At 49.8% G+C, this 16,616-nt stretch overlaps 1 protein-coding gene across 1 annotated transcript in view; it reads left to right on the plus strand.

Annotated features, from left to right (window-relative positions):
- Positions 1-443: 443 nt before the first annotated feature.
- The window catches only part of LOC149343134 (uncharacterized), a 36,622-nt gene continuing 20,449 nt past the window's right edge, over positions 444-16,616 (plus strand). The window contains exons 1-2 of the mRNA XM_089546894.1: positions 444-581; positions 1,081-1,185. Coding sequence (XP_089403020.1) covers positions 1,163-1,185 — 23 coding nt within the window. The 5' untranslated portion in view covers positions 444-581; positions 1,081-1,162. The remainder of the gene's footprint in view (positions 582-1,080; positions 1,186-16,616) is intronic.

Raw genomic sequence — 16,616 nt, forward strand, 5'->3', positions numbered from 1 at the left:
AGATCAAGGAGCCTTCTCCGGTGGGAACCAAGCCAAACGTGATTATGAGTGCTGAACACGTGGCTGCGGCTGACGTCGACAGTGCCGAATCGAAGAAGCAGGCTCCCGTGGACGTGGGCAAGCTGAACGCGAACCTGAGCGGGGAGCGAGTGACAGGCGTCCCGAAGATAGAGAATGAAGAAGCCTTACAATTGGCCGCCAAGCTACACGTGAACCTTAGCGGGGAACACGTCGTTGAAGCCGAGGCGGCTGAATCCAAGGCGGCCGAACCCGAGGTAGCCGAACCCAAGGCGGCCGAACCCGAGGCAGCCGAACCTGAGGCAGCCGAAACAAAGGCAGCTGAACCGAAGGCGGCGGAACCCATGGTAGCCGAACCCAAGGCAGCCGAACCTCAGGTAGCCGAACCCAATGCGCAGGCGCCGGCATGCAAGCTAAACGGCAACCTCAGCGACGACCGTGTGAAAGACTTCAAGAAGGCGTTCGAAGTGCATGACGCGGAAGGCAGCGGTCAAATTCCCTCTTCCGAGCTGGGAGCTGTGATGCGCTCCCTCGGCTACAAGCTCACGGAGTCGGACCTTCAGGCACGTAACAAAATTTTGCTTGCACCGCTTTTCGCTGTTTTGTAACGTATATGTAACGTAATGCTGTTTTTCTGTTTTACCCGACGGGGCCTTCGGCACGTACCATCTTGATTACTGATCAAATTTCTAACTCCTGTTTTAAGGCAGACTTGGCTCTCAAACCGGAACGGAGAGAACCTATTTGTGGCGTAGTAGCGGCTTCGAAAGCCATCTGCTTAAAGGCCTGGTTTGAAAGGGTGGCACGTTTCGGGCATAAGCGGTCAGCAAGTTGAGAAAGCTGAGCAGCGAGTAAAGTTTCATTGCCATTTCTTCCCTTTAAAGCATTGATGAAAGATCGTGATCTCCAATAGTAAAGAAGGGATCGAAGGGCAGCACATGCGCTTAATTACGGCAGTGCTGCTTGCGCCCGTTGAAGAATCTGTGCAGTCGTCTGTGCTGTATTGATAAGATATTCAAGCTATGTCGAATGCAGGGTATCATGTGTTGTGGCGATGTGCAGGAGCTGCTGGGACCCACGCCGAAGGCGAGCATCAGCTTCAGCGAGTTCATCGCCATGATGACCAAAGACGTGCTGGCCATGGATGCCGAGGACGAGTTCAAGCAGGCACGTGGAAAAAAAATTATACCAGCGTGCAGAGATTCGAACGCTATAGCTGCAGGCGCACGGCCAGGGCCGTTTCATAATGAAGGGGCAGGATGGAAAAGATAATTTATTTATTATATTGGAGATAACACTGAGAAAAAGGTTGGGAGGGCGAAGCCTTTTTCTATCTCATTCCCAATACCTGGCTGGCAATCAGGCTGGACATCTTAGGAAAAAGTGGCAGCGATCGGTTATCACGAAATAGGGCTAACTTACAGCACTGTGTGTGATTATGTTGCAGGCGAGAGTGTTTGCCGTTAAAGTCACTGTGGTCGGGCTCGATTTCGAACCCTAAGAAATAAAAAAAGGCTTTCACCTGTCGTTGATGCTCGACAGGAATACGTACTGCCTTCAAAGAACAGTCTGCATGCGCTGTAAAACAGTGTAAACAGGTGGGGCTTAAAGATTAGGTTTAGTTCTAGGCTGGGCTGCATTTGGCGACCATGACTGCCACGCCGCTTCTTCATACTGCTGTTCTTTGCTTCTCCTGCTTCTTCAAAGTGCTGTTACATTTTACGGCTCACTGCGGTGCGGGGATACTTACAGTCGTCCACATACCTGTCTACAGCGATGGAACACGGCGCGCTTTGTCGTGCATTTGTGACAGTCGCGGCTGCGTGAGCTTTTAATGACTTGAAGGATTAAACATGGGAATGTCCATGCACGATAAGGTCAGGTTTAGAGCCCTACGTCACTCACAAATGACGCAAGTGTTCTCCCCGGTGCGCCGTTCGAGCGATCTAGACAGGTGTGTGGACGGCTGTGCACCACGAAATCGAGAAAGAAGTGTCAGGGGCACCTGCTGTTGGAAACGCAAGAGTACTGGTAAGGCGCAGATTGGCTTTGGAAATTTGGCGGTTAATCGCATTGCGCGCGCAGTTCGCCGCCCTCCGTAGGCCCGTTGTGGCCCTAATGGTGCTCTCCGTCTGCGATGCGGAGCGTCGCAAACATGTCTAATTTTCTTGGATTGAAATTTTGAATATTGGAAAAGTGTAAGGTATACTGGTAAAGAAATACGGAAGGCAAGGATTCATTCTTACGGTATGTACCTGTCGTGTCCGGTCGCTGTGTTGAATGCAGCGAAAGACGCACACGGTACTTTTAGACTTCGTTTATTTAAAGCCGATGAGGGTGCGACCAGCGTCGACCGAGGCAGGAGCCGAACTGGCCGCCCGAAGAAAGGAGGGAGTGGAGAAGCGTCCACGGCAGGGAGTGGCTTCCCAGAACAGGAGGAGGGTGCGGGGGCGCACCGTGGGGGGGCATCCGGCGACAGCGTGCGACGAGGGGCAAGCGGTCGTTAGGAGGAGGATTGAGTGGTCGTTAGGAGGAGGATGCGAACTGTCGTTAGGAGGGGAATGCGAGTGGTCGTTAGGAGGGGGCGCACACACACAAAAGCAGTAAGGGGACACAACACTTCCTTCCCCCTTAGAAAGTTGCCTGGTATCGTGCAGGTGGTCGGCGCTCACGCGTGGAGGCGCGCTGGCTTTGTGCGCTCGGGGGAGAAACACTTGTAGGCTGGCTGTTGTTCGCTGTGGCTCCTAGGTCTGTCCTGGGCGAAGTCTCTTCTTCCTGGAAGAGGTGCCAGGCTATGTGGGAAGATGGTGCACGTGTTTTCTCCGCTGGCGGACAGCTCTCAGACGGCGTCGTAAATCTACGCAGCTGGTTGAGATGTCGGCGTGCTACTGTGCCATGTATGTTGACGAGCCAAGAGCGCAGGCCTATGCGTCTGACAATTGTAGCTTCCTCCCATCGTGGCTTTTTCAGAAACTGTCGGGCGAGGACGCGCTGCCCCTCATTAAGCGTGCCGCAGCGCGGAATTGCTTTTTCTTCCCGGAACGTCTCTGCCTTTGGCTCGGGGAGGATGGCTGTGAGCTGGGTTCGCATTTCACGCTCGAACATCATTTTCGAGGGGGTCTCGCCTGTTGTGCTCTGAACCGTCGTGTGCTGCTTGAAGAGAAAGCGCGCAAGGCGGCGCTGCAGCGAGCCTGTCTGATCTCTTTCAAGGGCGCGTTTTAGCTCGGCTACGTAGCGCTCGGCTTGTCCGTTTGTCGCTGGGTGGTAGGGGGCCGATGTAACTGATGAGATCCCGTTGTCGCGATAAAACTTGAGGATCTCCGCAGACACAAACGGTGTTCCGTTGTCCGACACTACCTTGCGCGGCAGGCCGAACGTTGCAAATAGTGATCGGAGGTTGTCAATGACTGCTGCCGAAGTCGTCTGTCCCATTTGCCTTATCTCAAGCCACTTTGTGTAGGCATCTACGACCACAAGGAAAGTGCAGCCCTCAATTGGTCCTGCAAAATCAATGTGCAGTGTGTGCCATGGTGTGTCTGGCTTTTCCCATTCTGGGACAGGAGCTTTCGGCGGGGCGCTCCGGCTGCTCTGGCAAGGCTTGCATTCTCGCACCACTGTTTCGATGTCGTTGTCAATGCCAGGCCACCACATGTAGCTTCTGGCACACTTTTTCATTGCAACGATGCCCCGATGTCCGGCGTGGATGAGAGACATAGCTTGTGCGCGTAGTTCTCTCGGCATCACAACTCGGGACCCAAATATGATGCAGCCGCGATGGGTGCTCAACTCTGTAGCTCGCCTGCGGTAAGCGTCGAAGTTGTCCCCTTTGAGTTTATGCACGTTGCCTTGTTGAACAGCTGTGTAAACTAGCCGGAGAGCTGCGCACTTCTGCGTAGATGCTGCAACTGTGCCTGCTGTAAGCGGAGGTTCTGGCAGTGCTTCGAACATCAGAACGTCTCCTGGTGGAAATGGTTCGTCAACAGTTGCGTCTAGTGGCAGACGGCTTAGCGCATCGGCGTTTTGATGTTTACCAACCATGTTCTGGCTCGGCGTCTGGTGTATGCCGCATATCATCACGCCTAGTGGAGAAAACCAGTTTCTCCCTAGAAGGCTTGATCCTGTGCCCTTCACAACAAGCAGAGGTAGCGTATGGGTCTGGCCGTTGTAGTTAACCTGCACGTTGGCAGAGCCCAATAGTGGCAGATTCTGTCCTGACCACGTTCGCAGGTGCGTGTCGTCTTGTTGCAGGGCGGGTGCGTCAGATGGCCATGAAGTTCGGAACGTGTCCTCACTGATCAGAGTACAGGCTGCGCCGGAGTCCACCTCGAACTTAATCAGCTGGTGATGTACGCTTACTTCTGTAAAAATCTTCGGTCGCGTGCCGAGATTCATGGTGTTCAGGTCGTACAACACAGATGGTGTTGCTGATGTTGTTCCATGGAGATCAGAAAGCGGCGTATTCTCTGAGGCGTTGACGCTGTGATTAGGCTGGGAAGGTGACTTTATCTTGGCAAGTCTCCGTTTCGTAATGCATGCTCTTTCGATATGCCCTCGCTTGTGGCAAAAATTACACGTGGCTGACTGGAATCGACATCCCTGGGGGTTGTGTTGGTCGTCACACCGCCAGCAGCGTTGTGCCTTTTTGACCGATTTTACAACAACAGAAGGCTTGCGCACCTGGTTGCTTGTCTGGTGTACCGGCTCGGTGTTCCGGCGAATCCCTCTCTGCTGGTGACCGGCGCTCTCCGCTCGAACGGCGATGTCGTAAGCTTTGCTGAATGTGAGGTCCTTCTCAGCGAACAGGCGCTGTTGCAGTGACTCGTCACTCAGTCCGCACACAAATCTGTCGCGTAACATCACGTCCAAGGGAAGCATGGTGGTGTTAGCAGAAGAAGCTGCGTCTCCCTCCTGCCCGGTAGCTGTTGTCGACAGCGTTCCAAAATTGCAGTCGGCAGCGAGCTTCTTGAGCGCGGCTACGTAGGCGCTCACAGTTTCTCCTCCCAGTTGATCTCGTCGTTGGAAGCGAGCCCGGCTGTAGACCTCGGATAGCCTTGGGTCGTAGTGCTTTTGCAGCGCTTTTACGATGTCGTCGTAAGACACTGCCGCTGGTGTGCTTGGCTGAATAAGGGCGCAGACAGTATCGTAGGTCTGCTCCCCGCACAGCGTCAGCAGGTTGGCCCTCTTCAAGGCTGGGTCTGTGATGTTGTTAGCTTCAAAGTAGAACTGAAGGCGTCCAACCCACGATGACCACGATGAGCCGTTGAACTCTGGTATCTGATTGGGAAACCCTCGCGTAGCCATGGCTTGTCAATAGCGTTGCGTAGCGCGGGTCGAATCCACTTTCTCGTCGCCACTGTCGTGTCCGGTCGCTGTGTTGAATGCAGCGAAAGACGCACACTGTACTTTTAGACTTCGTTTATTTAAAGCCGATGAGGGTGCGACCAGCGTCGACCGAGGCAGGAGCCGAACTGGCCGCCCGAAGAAAGGAGGGAGTGGAGAAGCGTCCACGGCAGGGAGTGGCTTCCCAGAACAGGAGGAGGGTGCGGGGGCGCACCGTGGGGGGGCATCCGGCGACAGCGTGCGACGAGGGGCAAGCGGTCGTTAGGAGGAGGATTGAGTGGTCGTTAGGAGGAGGATGCGAACTGTCGTTAGGAGGGGAATGCGAGTGGTCGTTAGGAGGGGGCGCACACACACAAAAGCAGTAAGGGGACACAACAGTACCAAAATATTTCGTTTGTAATGTTTCCACCTCTCGCATCGAGCAGTTATGGCTGCCATCGGGAACGCTTTTGACGACATTAAAAACGCTAATATATAAAAAAATGCAAGCCTGCTGACTGGAGAGTTGCGGATATATTGGTTGTTATAGTGGTATCATACAACATAAGAAAAAAATTGCATTCATAAACTCTTTCCCGTTGATAAGTGCTTTTGTCCAGAATGGTTGGGTATGCTCCGACAACATTCTTTCTTTCGCTTCCCGGTAGTCCTAAGTTGTTTTTTTTTTGTTTCCTATACGACATGTTGTGTTTACTTCTCTGGATATCATTACGGTCTGTGTTATGTAGAATGAAGACTAACACCGTGCAAAGTGTCGCAAGGTGGAGCTCTCATTGTAAAATAAATTTAAATGCACGTTGATTGTTAGAGAACAGATCGTTTTTAGTTTGTACCCACGGTGCGGCTGCCAAGCAGCAGTGACGACTCCGAACGAATCGAGAGCACCAAAAAAGCCCCGTTGCGCCTGCAGGGCTTTCCCTGCTGCGGCGGCGTACAGAGAGGCGGTACCTAAGCGCCTGCCTCGGATGTGTAGCACATTGCTGTCCGACGTCATTAAATAAGTCAGCATATGGGCCACCCCGCAGCGTTTCCTTCTTAGCGGTCTTCGTAGAGCTGTGACGGGGTGCACAAGCAATCTTTTTCAGTTCCATGTCGGTCCACGAATGCGACATGCTCTGCACATGGGTCCCACCAGGATGACTCTTTCTGCTGGTATAGTGCCCTTGGTGCTCCCTGCGGTACAGTCGCCTCAAAACTGGGCTGAAAAATTCAGGGGGCACTTTGGCTCTCTAAAGTTCTGCAAGGCGAAAGCCTTTCCTTGCACACTGGTTTGCATTGATTTCTTTTTATTTTCTTGAGTGTCATTTAATTTTTTCTTTATTTTATTTTTAGCTTTTGCTTTTCATGTTCTCTCATTATGTTTTCTTTTTAATTTCTTTTCATTTCTTTTCATTTATTTCTTTTTAATTTCTTGTTTGTTCGTCAGGGAAGGGAGGAAGATGGAAGCGAACAAAGACACCGTATTCACTACCCGCGCCTGTGTTCTTTCTAAACCGTCGATCTAGCATGGCGGAGTTGTTGGTGTGCTCGTCTCGCTCTCCGGAGACCCTGGTTCCATTCCCCAACTCGACCAATTTCCTATCCGGTTTTATTTATTTCACTTGGAGCATCACTATACCATCTCTTTAATTGGTTGCATGAGCATTAGAATACAACTGACCCCGTTTGATATTCACGCACTGTGACGTCATCACCATTTCGACCAGTGGAAAAGCGTGACATTTCTGTCGACAGCTCCTGCTTACAACGATGAGGCATTAAAGGCTTCCGCCTTAATATGTGCTGACCACGTGACCAACGTCTCGGAAACTGTGTTTTCTGCCGGCAGATTTCGGACGCCGCTGTCGCATCTGGCGCTAGCACGCAAGCACACGCACGCACGCATGCACACCATTGCATATGCCTTGTGAAGTTGGCCTTGAAGTGAAGAAATCAGTGATTGCTGAATGTTTTATTCTCCAGGAATAAAGCAAGATAAACAAATAATACTCTAAGCAGTAGATAACTGCAAATATAAGTAGTTCTCACGGGAAGCCGATCTCGGCCTTCCAGGGGTGGCTCCCATTCAGCATGCACTAGACACTACAGTTACGGCGGAGACGATGGTTTACGAAACTTTCGACAAATCGGGTCCCTTTGTGCAGGTGTTCAGGGTGTTCGACCGCAACGGCGACGGTTTCGTGAGCTGCGCCGAGATTCGCCAGGCGATGACCACGCTGGGCCAGAAGCTGTCCACCGAGGACGTGGACGAGATGATCCGCGTGGCGGACAAGGACGCCAAGGGGAAGCTGACCTTCGACGAGTTCGTCACCATGGTCACCTTCAAGTGACCTCGCCTAGTCAGGCACTGACATAAGACTGTGCAGTTGCCGACACAGAAGGTGTTGAATTTGCAAAAATTTTAGCCCGGTTTGCGCCCCTTTCTGGCCTTGGCTCGGTGTGACCTCTGAGCGGACGAATAAACTAGCGTCCATGAGAGCTCGTTCAGAGATTGAAATAAGCTTCGAATATTTGCAGTGCATCGAAGCACTCAACACAACGCACTGAACAGTTGCACGACTCTCCAACAACCCGTGGATTTAGTTTCCCTTTGGACTAACGAAGTAATTACTCATTAGCATTCATCGGAGAGCACTGATGCGGCTACAAAAGAAAGAAAAACATTTCTAAAAATCAGTAATTACTCTTACTTCTATGGCCTTGAGAAATTCAACGAAACATAGTAGATTTGCAGCCTTGCCGCCGCCAAGAAGCGCGACAAAACTGTCCAGGAAAGTCTTCCCTGTTTTTCGAATATGATAGTTCTTGTGTGCGCGTATATATGCACCGGAAGTATCTTGGGGAAACTAAAACCTTAGTTATCGGGCAGCTTGGTAAACAGGATAGAAACGGAGGGACCGCGAGAGACGCGGAGATAAAAATACCCAATTTCCTCCGCGTTGGTCAGCTCAAGTATGCTCTCTCCGCGAGATACAGCGAAGTCGAAGGGTGGTCCGACCCATGCGCACTCTGGCTTGTGATGCCTCATCGCAGTATGCGCTTAAACGCCGCAGACACTGCGGGTTGTGTGTTTACGCAAATGTGGCTCTTGTTTTCGAATTTGATAACTTTTTCGTTTTAACATCGAAACAGGATCTCGTTGATTACAGATATCTTGCTCTTTACTCAAGCGCACTTTCTCATCAAAATAAAAACCGGCAGCTATGTCGTGTAAACGAACAATGCGATGGCATCATAGGTGCCTAACCTCTGAGTCCGAAACGACGCAGCGGGAGAACATGTGCGCAACGCCTTTAAATCCAGTTTTAATATATACCAACGCTATGTTGAGGCGCGGTCTCCTCATACAGGTTGGAACGTTTTAGCCTGCGGCTCAAGTTTTCAGTTAAATTTCCTCGTACGCTCAAGCAACTTTAATATATCCACTCAGAACGCCTGACTGAAATATTGAGCACCAGCGCCTAGTGAGCTCATAGCATAACACAAGATGGATAAGGGCTGAAAAGCAACTCTTGTCACTATTTGAATGGCTGGTACTGCCTTTCGGTAATTTTATTCTCCGGCTTCTGCTCACCTCACTCCCAAAGTGCAGCTTCTCCTCACGCCCCCTATCAAAGTGTAGGCAGCTCGGCGAGTTGGTGGCTTGTAACACTGACTAATCTTTCCAGTGCATATAAAACACATGGACGGAGGCAGAGTAGGCACCATGGACGCTGGTAAGCGTAGGCTGCTGGGCTAGTTGGTGGTTTTTAACTCCTTTCAAGTGCACATAAAACACACGGGCGGAGAGAGTGTAATCACCATGGTCACCACGGACGACACCAAGAACATAAGGTGTCTACTTTCTCTGCGTCCATGTGTTTTATGTGCACTGGAAAGAGGAGTTAGTATTGGTCTCGAATAAAGCTTTCCTTTCCTCCTTGTTTTGCTCCTGCTCAAGCGCAAGTTCCCAAACAAGATCCACTTTTTCCGGAGTGCTGACCATGGAAGGTCTTCCAAATCGCTCCTCTTTAAGGGACGCTCTTCCGCGCCTGAAGCGCCTGTGCCACTCGAAACATTACGTACGACTCATTGTCTCATCGGGATAGGCTTGCCGAAGCGCGTTTAACGACTCAGTGGAAGATTTGCCCAATTTAAAGCAAGGTGTCATGTTGGTTCGTTGTTACAAGTTATCGTCTATCACATATCTTCTTTTTAAATTACCGCCACAGCACTGACAGAAGTGTTTTGGCACACTGTCTTATCAAATATTCACGTCACCGTCCTAGCGAGCGCACTCATGCGCTGTCATTTGTTGGCAATTTACAGAACTAGTCCGAAAACTTTTTGATGCACCCTTGAAGAGTTGGAATCCCATTTCGAAAAAGATCAAAGGCGAGAACTGCCCTGTACTGAAATTTCGACGGAGGTACCTCAGGTGTTAGAAATCAATGCGAAGACTTCTGCGACGAATTTTTACTGACCAAAACCGTAAAGAGCCGTTAATAAATTTTACTAACGAGAAAAGAAGTCTCCAGTACGTAAAAAGAAAAGCGATCGTTGTGCATAGATGCCATGTTTTTCGACAACAACCTAATTTCCCCACTTATCATCACAGCCTGCGAGTCCGGCTTGTTGGGTTTGGGATGCCCCCCCCCCCCCCCCCTCCTGCCTAAGTGGATTAGGCAGCGACCTTCCAGGACCGTGGGACCATGGTCGCAGCGGCGAAGGTCAAAGATCGCCGAAGGCCGAAGATGCGGCGACGATGGCGGCGTTCCGTGGCCGAGTCGACCCTCGGGTCAACGAACAGAGTGGTGGTGTGCTTAGTGAAAGACAGCAGTGTTTAATTACTGAGCCTCTACCCTCTCCCATCAACCGAGCTGCGGCAGAGCACCACGGCCCAGCGCCGCCCCTGCCGTGGGCGGTATCAACAGTGGCCGCAACTGTCCGTCTGATTGGGCGTCATTCTTCGAACTATTTCCCCAGACAGGGATCTGGGGAATCTGTGCGCTATTTAACGGGGTGTTGTTTTGAGGACTCCAGTGTGCTCTCCCGCTAGCGAGGCAGTCCTCATCCACTGAGAGTCCCTCTCAGTTGCTCTTCTGTAATCATGTAAATAGCCTGTATAAAGTTTTCTTTGTTTTACCTTCGTAACCCCGTCTCCCGTCCTTCCTCGTCCCTTCTCCGGCCCGACCACGCTCACCCGATCCCAATAGGCTTTAACTTACGCAAGTGTGCTTCGAGCCGCCGGGTAAAAACTGAGCTATTGGCTTCCGTTGCGGCTGACGCGTCCTGGAGGCCTTTTTCCGCTATAGCACATCGATGTATCGCTCGATATTTTGTATGGTGGTACTTTTTTCTTCTAACCGCTACCGCCGTTAACAGCAAAGAGGCGGGTGCAATTAAAAAAAAAAAAAAACTTTCTAATATCCGTGGACCGCATTACACAGCAATACAGTTGAATAAAACTCAAAACAATATAATTAAACTATGCAGGTATTCGCAGGTGCACGCTGCAGCAGAGCGCTGCTCGTAAATCTGAACCAGATGGCGTTTTCTCACGTTTCGCTAAGGCTTCTCTCGAGAAGATTTTTTCGCGTGGAGAGCTTATAAAAGAGGCCGCCTAGGCAAAAGGGGGAACCGGAATCTTTTTGAGCGCGGCAGTACGGCATCCTCTCCTCTGTGTAATCGCTTTATGTAGCATGTGGGGACATGCGAGGCTGAAAGAATGAAACGCACTGCGTGCATATCAGCTCGCAGCGTGAGCGCGTCATTCGATGGCCAATCGGCGGCCTTTCGGACCATTCGTGATTGCGGAGCGTCCGAGGTTGTACTTGATAGCACTATATATGAGAGCATAATTTTATTTAAAAAAAAAAAAACGTCTTTATTTCACAGTGTGTCAAGCCGAACTCTTCTTCATTACTTTTTTTCTTTTTGCTTCATCAACATGAGTCGTGCTTTTGTAATCTTGTAGACTTTTCCCTCCGCTTTGAAGAAATAGACAGATGTCAGATTAAGATCGAAACGGGACGTCGTCGATTATCTGAATAGAGGTATTTTAGTGGATTAAAGCAACCCGTAGCAGAGTTAATGCTAAACAATTTTAGAACGCGTTGTGCGTCACTTGGCCAATATGCAATACTGTCAAAGGTTTTGTTCGGTCCCAAAGCGACTCAGGCTATGAGAGACGCCGTAATGAAGGGCTCCGGAAATTTCGACCGCCTGGGGTTCTTTCACGTGCACTGACATCGCACAGTATACGGGCCTCTAGAATTTCGCCTTCTTCAAAATTCGACCGCCGTGGTCGGGATTAAACCCGCGTCTTTCGGGTCAGAAATCGAGCACCATAACCACTGAGCCACCGCGACGGCTACTTTCAAAGGAAAATACGAAGGAGCGGGAAGAGGCGCGAAGCGGAGCGCTTACGCTAGGCCTGCAGACATCAAATCAATTATTTCACCTTCATCCATGTTCTCATGTCTTTCGGCTTGCCGTCTAGTAACATTTGCTGGAGGCACTGGACGTCATAATCATTCGGGCTGAAGAGTTCTGGTACTTTCCGTCCGCTGAGGTTTTCGACCAAATGTTCCTGGTACTCCTGGTACACCTCCGTCACTCCGTCCGCTGCCTTGACTGCTAGACACGACGACTCGACCACGACAAAATGACGAAGAGAAGGCGACGACCCGACAACGCCTTGACGATGCCACTACGCGATGACGACACAAGGAGACACGGATACGACCCCCGCTCGTATCGCTCGGCGCGTCCTCGCCTCTCGGCTGGTACTTCTCCACAGCGGGAAGCCACCCAGCTTCGTTTATACTTTTCTGCTCATGTCCATCGCCGTAGCATCGCTTTCATCGTTACCTAGTGATTGTGATGATCTCTCTCCACCCCGCGGGGTAATGCCGCAAGAGGAGACGATGAAGCGGGCAGTGGCGCGGGGTGGAGTGTTCGCGCAATGCCCTAAGAAGTCGGATAATTCCTTCACTTTAACTCATGCTTCCATGTCTTTCGGCGTTTGCCACCGAGTAACAATATTAAAGCTTTAGCGTAGAAGCGACATTTTAAGTGGAGGGTGCTACACGTAGACATCCTTGAAAGAGAGAGAGAGAAAGCAATTTAGTCAACGGAAAAGTTGAGAGGTCATACGGCAGAAGGTGACCCTGGCCTGCTAGTGGGTGTTACTGGCCTCTCTTGAAGTGTAGAATTCCCTGTTTAAAACCATGACGGAAGCCAACTGTCACCGAAACCAAGAAGCATAGGGGATGTTTCTATTTTTTTTTTAATTTGTGGTGTTCATCAGTGTGAGGTTAATACGGTAATTATTTGAAGATAATTGATTAGAAAGCAGAAGAAAAACAATCACGTTCTGCCGGTGGGATCCGAACCTACGACCTCAGAATTCGCGTCCAGTGCTCTACCAGCTGACCTACGGTGACGGCTGTCCAATCTTCTGCTTTCGGGGGTACTTAGGTGTAGTGTAACCTAACATTTAGAGCGCTCACCAGCGCCAGACTCGTCCACAGCGGCGGACGTAGTACGTCCTGTATTACCGCGAGTACCACGTGAAACGTGACCGAACGGCGATAGCGGACGCTGTGCGATAGCCAGCTTTTGCTACGCATGGCATTATAACTGCCAGAATCGAGGCCCTCGTACACAGAATGAGTCACGTCTGTTGTTTGTTTTGCTTTTTGACGTTTTTTATCACTAATCTGAGCTTTGAAGCGCCGTGTCGTTTCTGTGGTTTTCTAATGTGTCCAGTCTTGTCTCAAAGTGCGCGCAGTCCTAAATAAATATGGATAACCTGCTAGCCCCTTTTTAAAGCATTACTAAAATCACTGGTAAGAAGGCGAACAAGCATTTCATACGCAAAATCCTTGCCATTAACGGATCCAAATATCTAGAGACCGCGCCATTTTAATGTCCTTTCTGCGTTTTTACGAAGTTCCGACAAAAAGTATGTACGGCATAACCACGTGGTTCTAACACGCCAGTTATCGTACCCACTGCGGCTCAGATAGTTCGCCAAAATTATCATCATCATCAGCCTGACTACGCTCACTGCAGGACAAAGGCCTCTCCCATGTCTCTCCAATTAACCCTGTCCTGTGCCAGCTGCGCCCACGCCTCCCCGCAAACTTCTTAACCTCATCCGCCCATCTAACTTTCTGCCGCGCACTGCCCCACTTGCCTTCTCTTGAAATACACTCCATTACCCTTAAGGACCCAAAATACTCAGCATCATAACCATTGCAGTCATCTCCAGTACGGGGCGCGCAACTCGACCGTATGTCCAGCTTTGTCTTTTCCGGCTCCAAAGTAAAGCACCTGAAAGAAGGAAAAGAAAAGTTCTATTTTTAATGACCTTTATCTTATTAATTATAGTGATGATGCTTTTTGTGACCTCCAGACACGGCCCGTTGAAGAGTAACACTTCAGCTCTTGAAGTCAGCCTGATTGTACTTAAGCCATTAACCGACCAGTCAACGGTGTTTGGCAAAGTGCCTAGTTTGATAAAACAACTGAACTATTCTCATGAAATTTTGAGGCAACTGCCTTTGCGCTTGTGGTCTATTCACTGATCCAAACGGTACCAAGCAACGCACTATGCAACACATCCGCAACAAACCTGAACTAGGAGAAAGACATCCTTGCTAAAGGGAATAATCGCCATCTTAGGGTGCACAATAAGGGCACGTAATAACAGGTGTAGCGAAAAAGAGCACGTACAAAACTTTTTCTTTTTCCGTTCAGCAGGCCAGGAGCGACGAGGCAGGAGAGAATTGCAAAAAAAACACTTTTACATGACGTAAGAAAGCCATGAGTCAGAGACGTGAACTGACAACCTGAACCTGAACCTGAACATTGCTGAAGCTATTGGAGGCGTATTTAACATGGTGGCAGTCTCTACTGAGCTGAATGCTTTCGGCATGACTCAGCTGATTGGCGGCTGTTCTGGGCCAGTTTTCTTAAGCCCTTAAATAGTTCCGTACGGAAGGTGTCAAGTCCATCGTTCGACGGAGAGGGTGGGAAGAAGTGAAGTAATACCGTAGAGTAACATAAACGGCAAGAGTGGACAATCGGGCCCTTTCGCGGCCGAGTTCGGCGTTCCACGCCTTGGCCAGATGTTGTTTCACATACAAAGAAAAAAGAAGAGGCTGCGGTCTTGGCAAAGTGAAATTGTGGCATCCGACTTTTTATCGGCGCGCGGCGGCTGTCTCTAAGGATGGTGCGCTTCCTCGCTTCCGCTAGGTGCGCTGAGAGCAAAAGTCGTCCGCGGAGGCCTACGGGAGTGTTCTCTCTTATCCAGTTTAATGTATATTGCTTTGTGGTAAAACGGCAGTCTCGGTGAATCAGTAGACTTTCAAAATCCAACCCTCAAAGGACGAGGCAGATAAGAAGTGTACATATTCGAACTCAAAACGGAAGCTCATGTAAAGAAAGTCAACTGAGCGAGCTATAATTCAGCATGGCGTTGTCCTCATCTTTTTTATCTCGTCTGTGGAGCTCGGGTTAAAATTAAGGGGCGGGAAGTTTTTTTTTTTTTTCCGCGGATGGTAGATGTCGTCCATCGGGGTAGGCATCCACATGTCCGAGCCAGTAGCAACACGTAGGCGCGGCTATGAAAATCTCACACCCGTGGTGAGGGCCGAGGTCAGATGTACAGCGAACATTACGCACTTAGGTTGCACTTTGCGTGGGTACCTCTAAAGTTGCATTCTTGGCTCGTATTTGTCGCAGCAGCAGTTGAGCACAGTAAGTGACACGTTATTGCCGGTAGAAATTAGTTACGGCAGCTGTACGAGTTATTGTATTTATTACTTTCTCTTAATTAAGAGCGCTGAAACGTAGTAAAGCCTTACCCTCACCTCCGGATAACACGCCATCCATGACGAACATATTAGACCAATGCCTTAGAATTGCCTAGACGCACCGGTGAAGCACAAGGCTGGAACCCATACTGGCGCTTGAAATGGCCAAAACACTGCCACGCGTTGAACCCGGCAGAGGATGAGCTCTACCAAGAAAACCGACGATGGCCAAAATCGGCCCACGCTCGGCAACTCTTGCTTTTTTCCACTGGCACGTGCGGTTGGTGCCGAGGAACCAAAGTGACGTCCCAGAGATCCTGGCCGCCGAGAATAGGCGAAAGCTAGCTCTATTTTTTCTTTCTGCCACGCTTATCTGATACGGTACGATGGAGTTCGTACGAGGCGCGGTTATCTTAAGCATCGCAGTGCTTTCCACGGTGGGGCTGTCTTTTCTGCGATTCAGGTGCAGATGAGTGAGAGTGACGTGGCCAACTGCTGGTCTTGCATTGGTTGATTACGAACAAGATCGAGAAGAGTCGAACTCAGCAGCGCGTAGTAATGGAGTTATTCCGGCAGTAACATGCACCAATGAAAATGTTAGGGCCTTAGCAAACTAATACATACAGTTTTACTTTGAAAATGTGCATTCCATATTACTGTGCTTCAACTTCACAATTAGGGCGACGCACTGAGATTTCCATTGGCATTTCCTACAATGGGAATCAGCGAGGAATTGTGTAGATGCTTAAACATTCAGTAGTCCAGGAGGACGGAACTAGATATCAATAGTTTATTACCAAAGAATTAATTTCACACGAATGATTATATGGGTGTGCGAATAGTACTTTTTCGTAACCGAATCGAATACGAATAGTCTAGCTTCGCTACCGTATCAAATACCACTCGAATAGAGAAAGAACCGAATCGAATACGAATTGAAAACTGGTCGCTACTTTTGCGAATTACAATAATAATAATGGGAAACAGCGAAGCGCTAGCGGTGGCGGAATAAGTAAGAGTTAAAGCTGCAGCTGTTGAAAGGCGCAAATGTGATCTCCAACAGGAGACATCAACATGAATTTATCGTACTAAACCTACGACATATGCAAAGCAAAATTATCTTGGGCTACTAATGACGACAGCAAACGAACTAGCGGCAAGTCAGTTTGTGAGTGGGACGAGAGTGAACCATAGCCTCCGATATCGGACTTGCTAAACGTGGCGCAACCCTGTCTGTGTCGCAAAGTCATGAAGGCCATGTTTTGTAACAGAGCTGCTGAACGGGCAAGCTGGTAAGGATAAAAGGCCATATGTATGGCCTTATAAAATGCCGCCATACGAATGGCGGCGCTGAATCCTTCTTTACCACCCATGCACACCATGGTCGTATTCTGGGTCGCGTCAGAGTGAACCCTGTTGTTAAAATCGCTGCCAAAAAAAGTCGACGACGCACGC

Source organism: Amblyomma mixtum, chromosome 5 (genome assembly GCF_055824585.1).
Source record: "Amblyomma mixtum isolate Tamu chromosome 5, ASM5582458v1, whole genome shotgun sequence".
Classification (NCBI taxonomy): Eukaryota; Metazoa; Arthropoda; class Arachnida; order Ixodida; family Ixodidae; genus Amblyomma; species Amblyomma mixtum.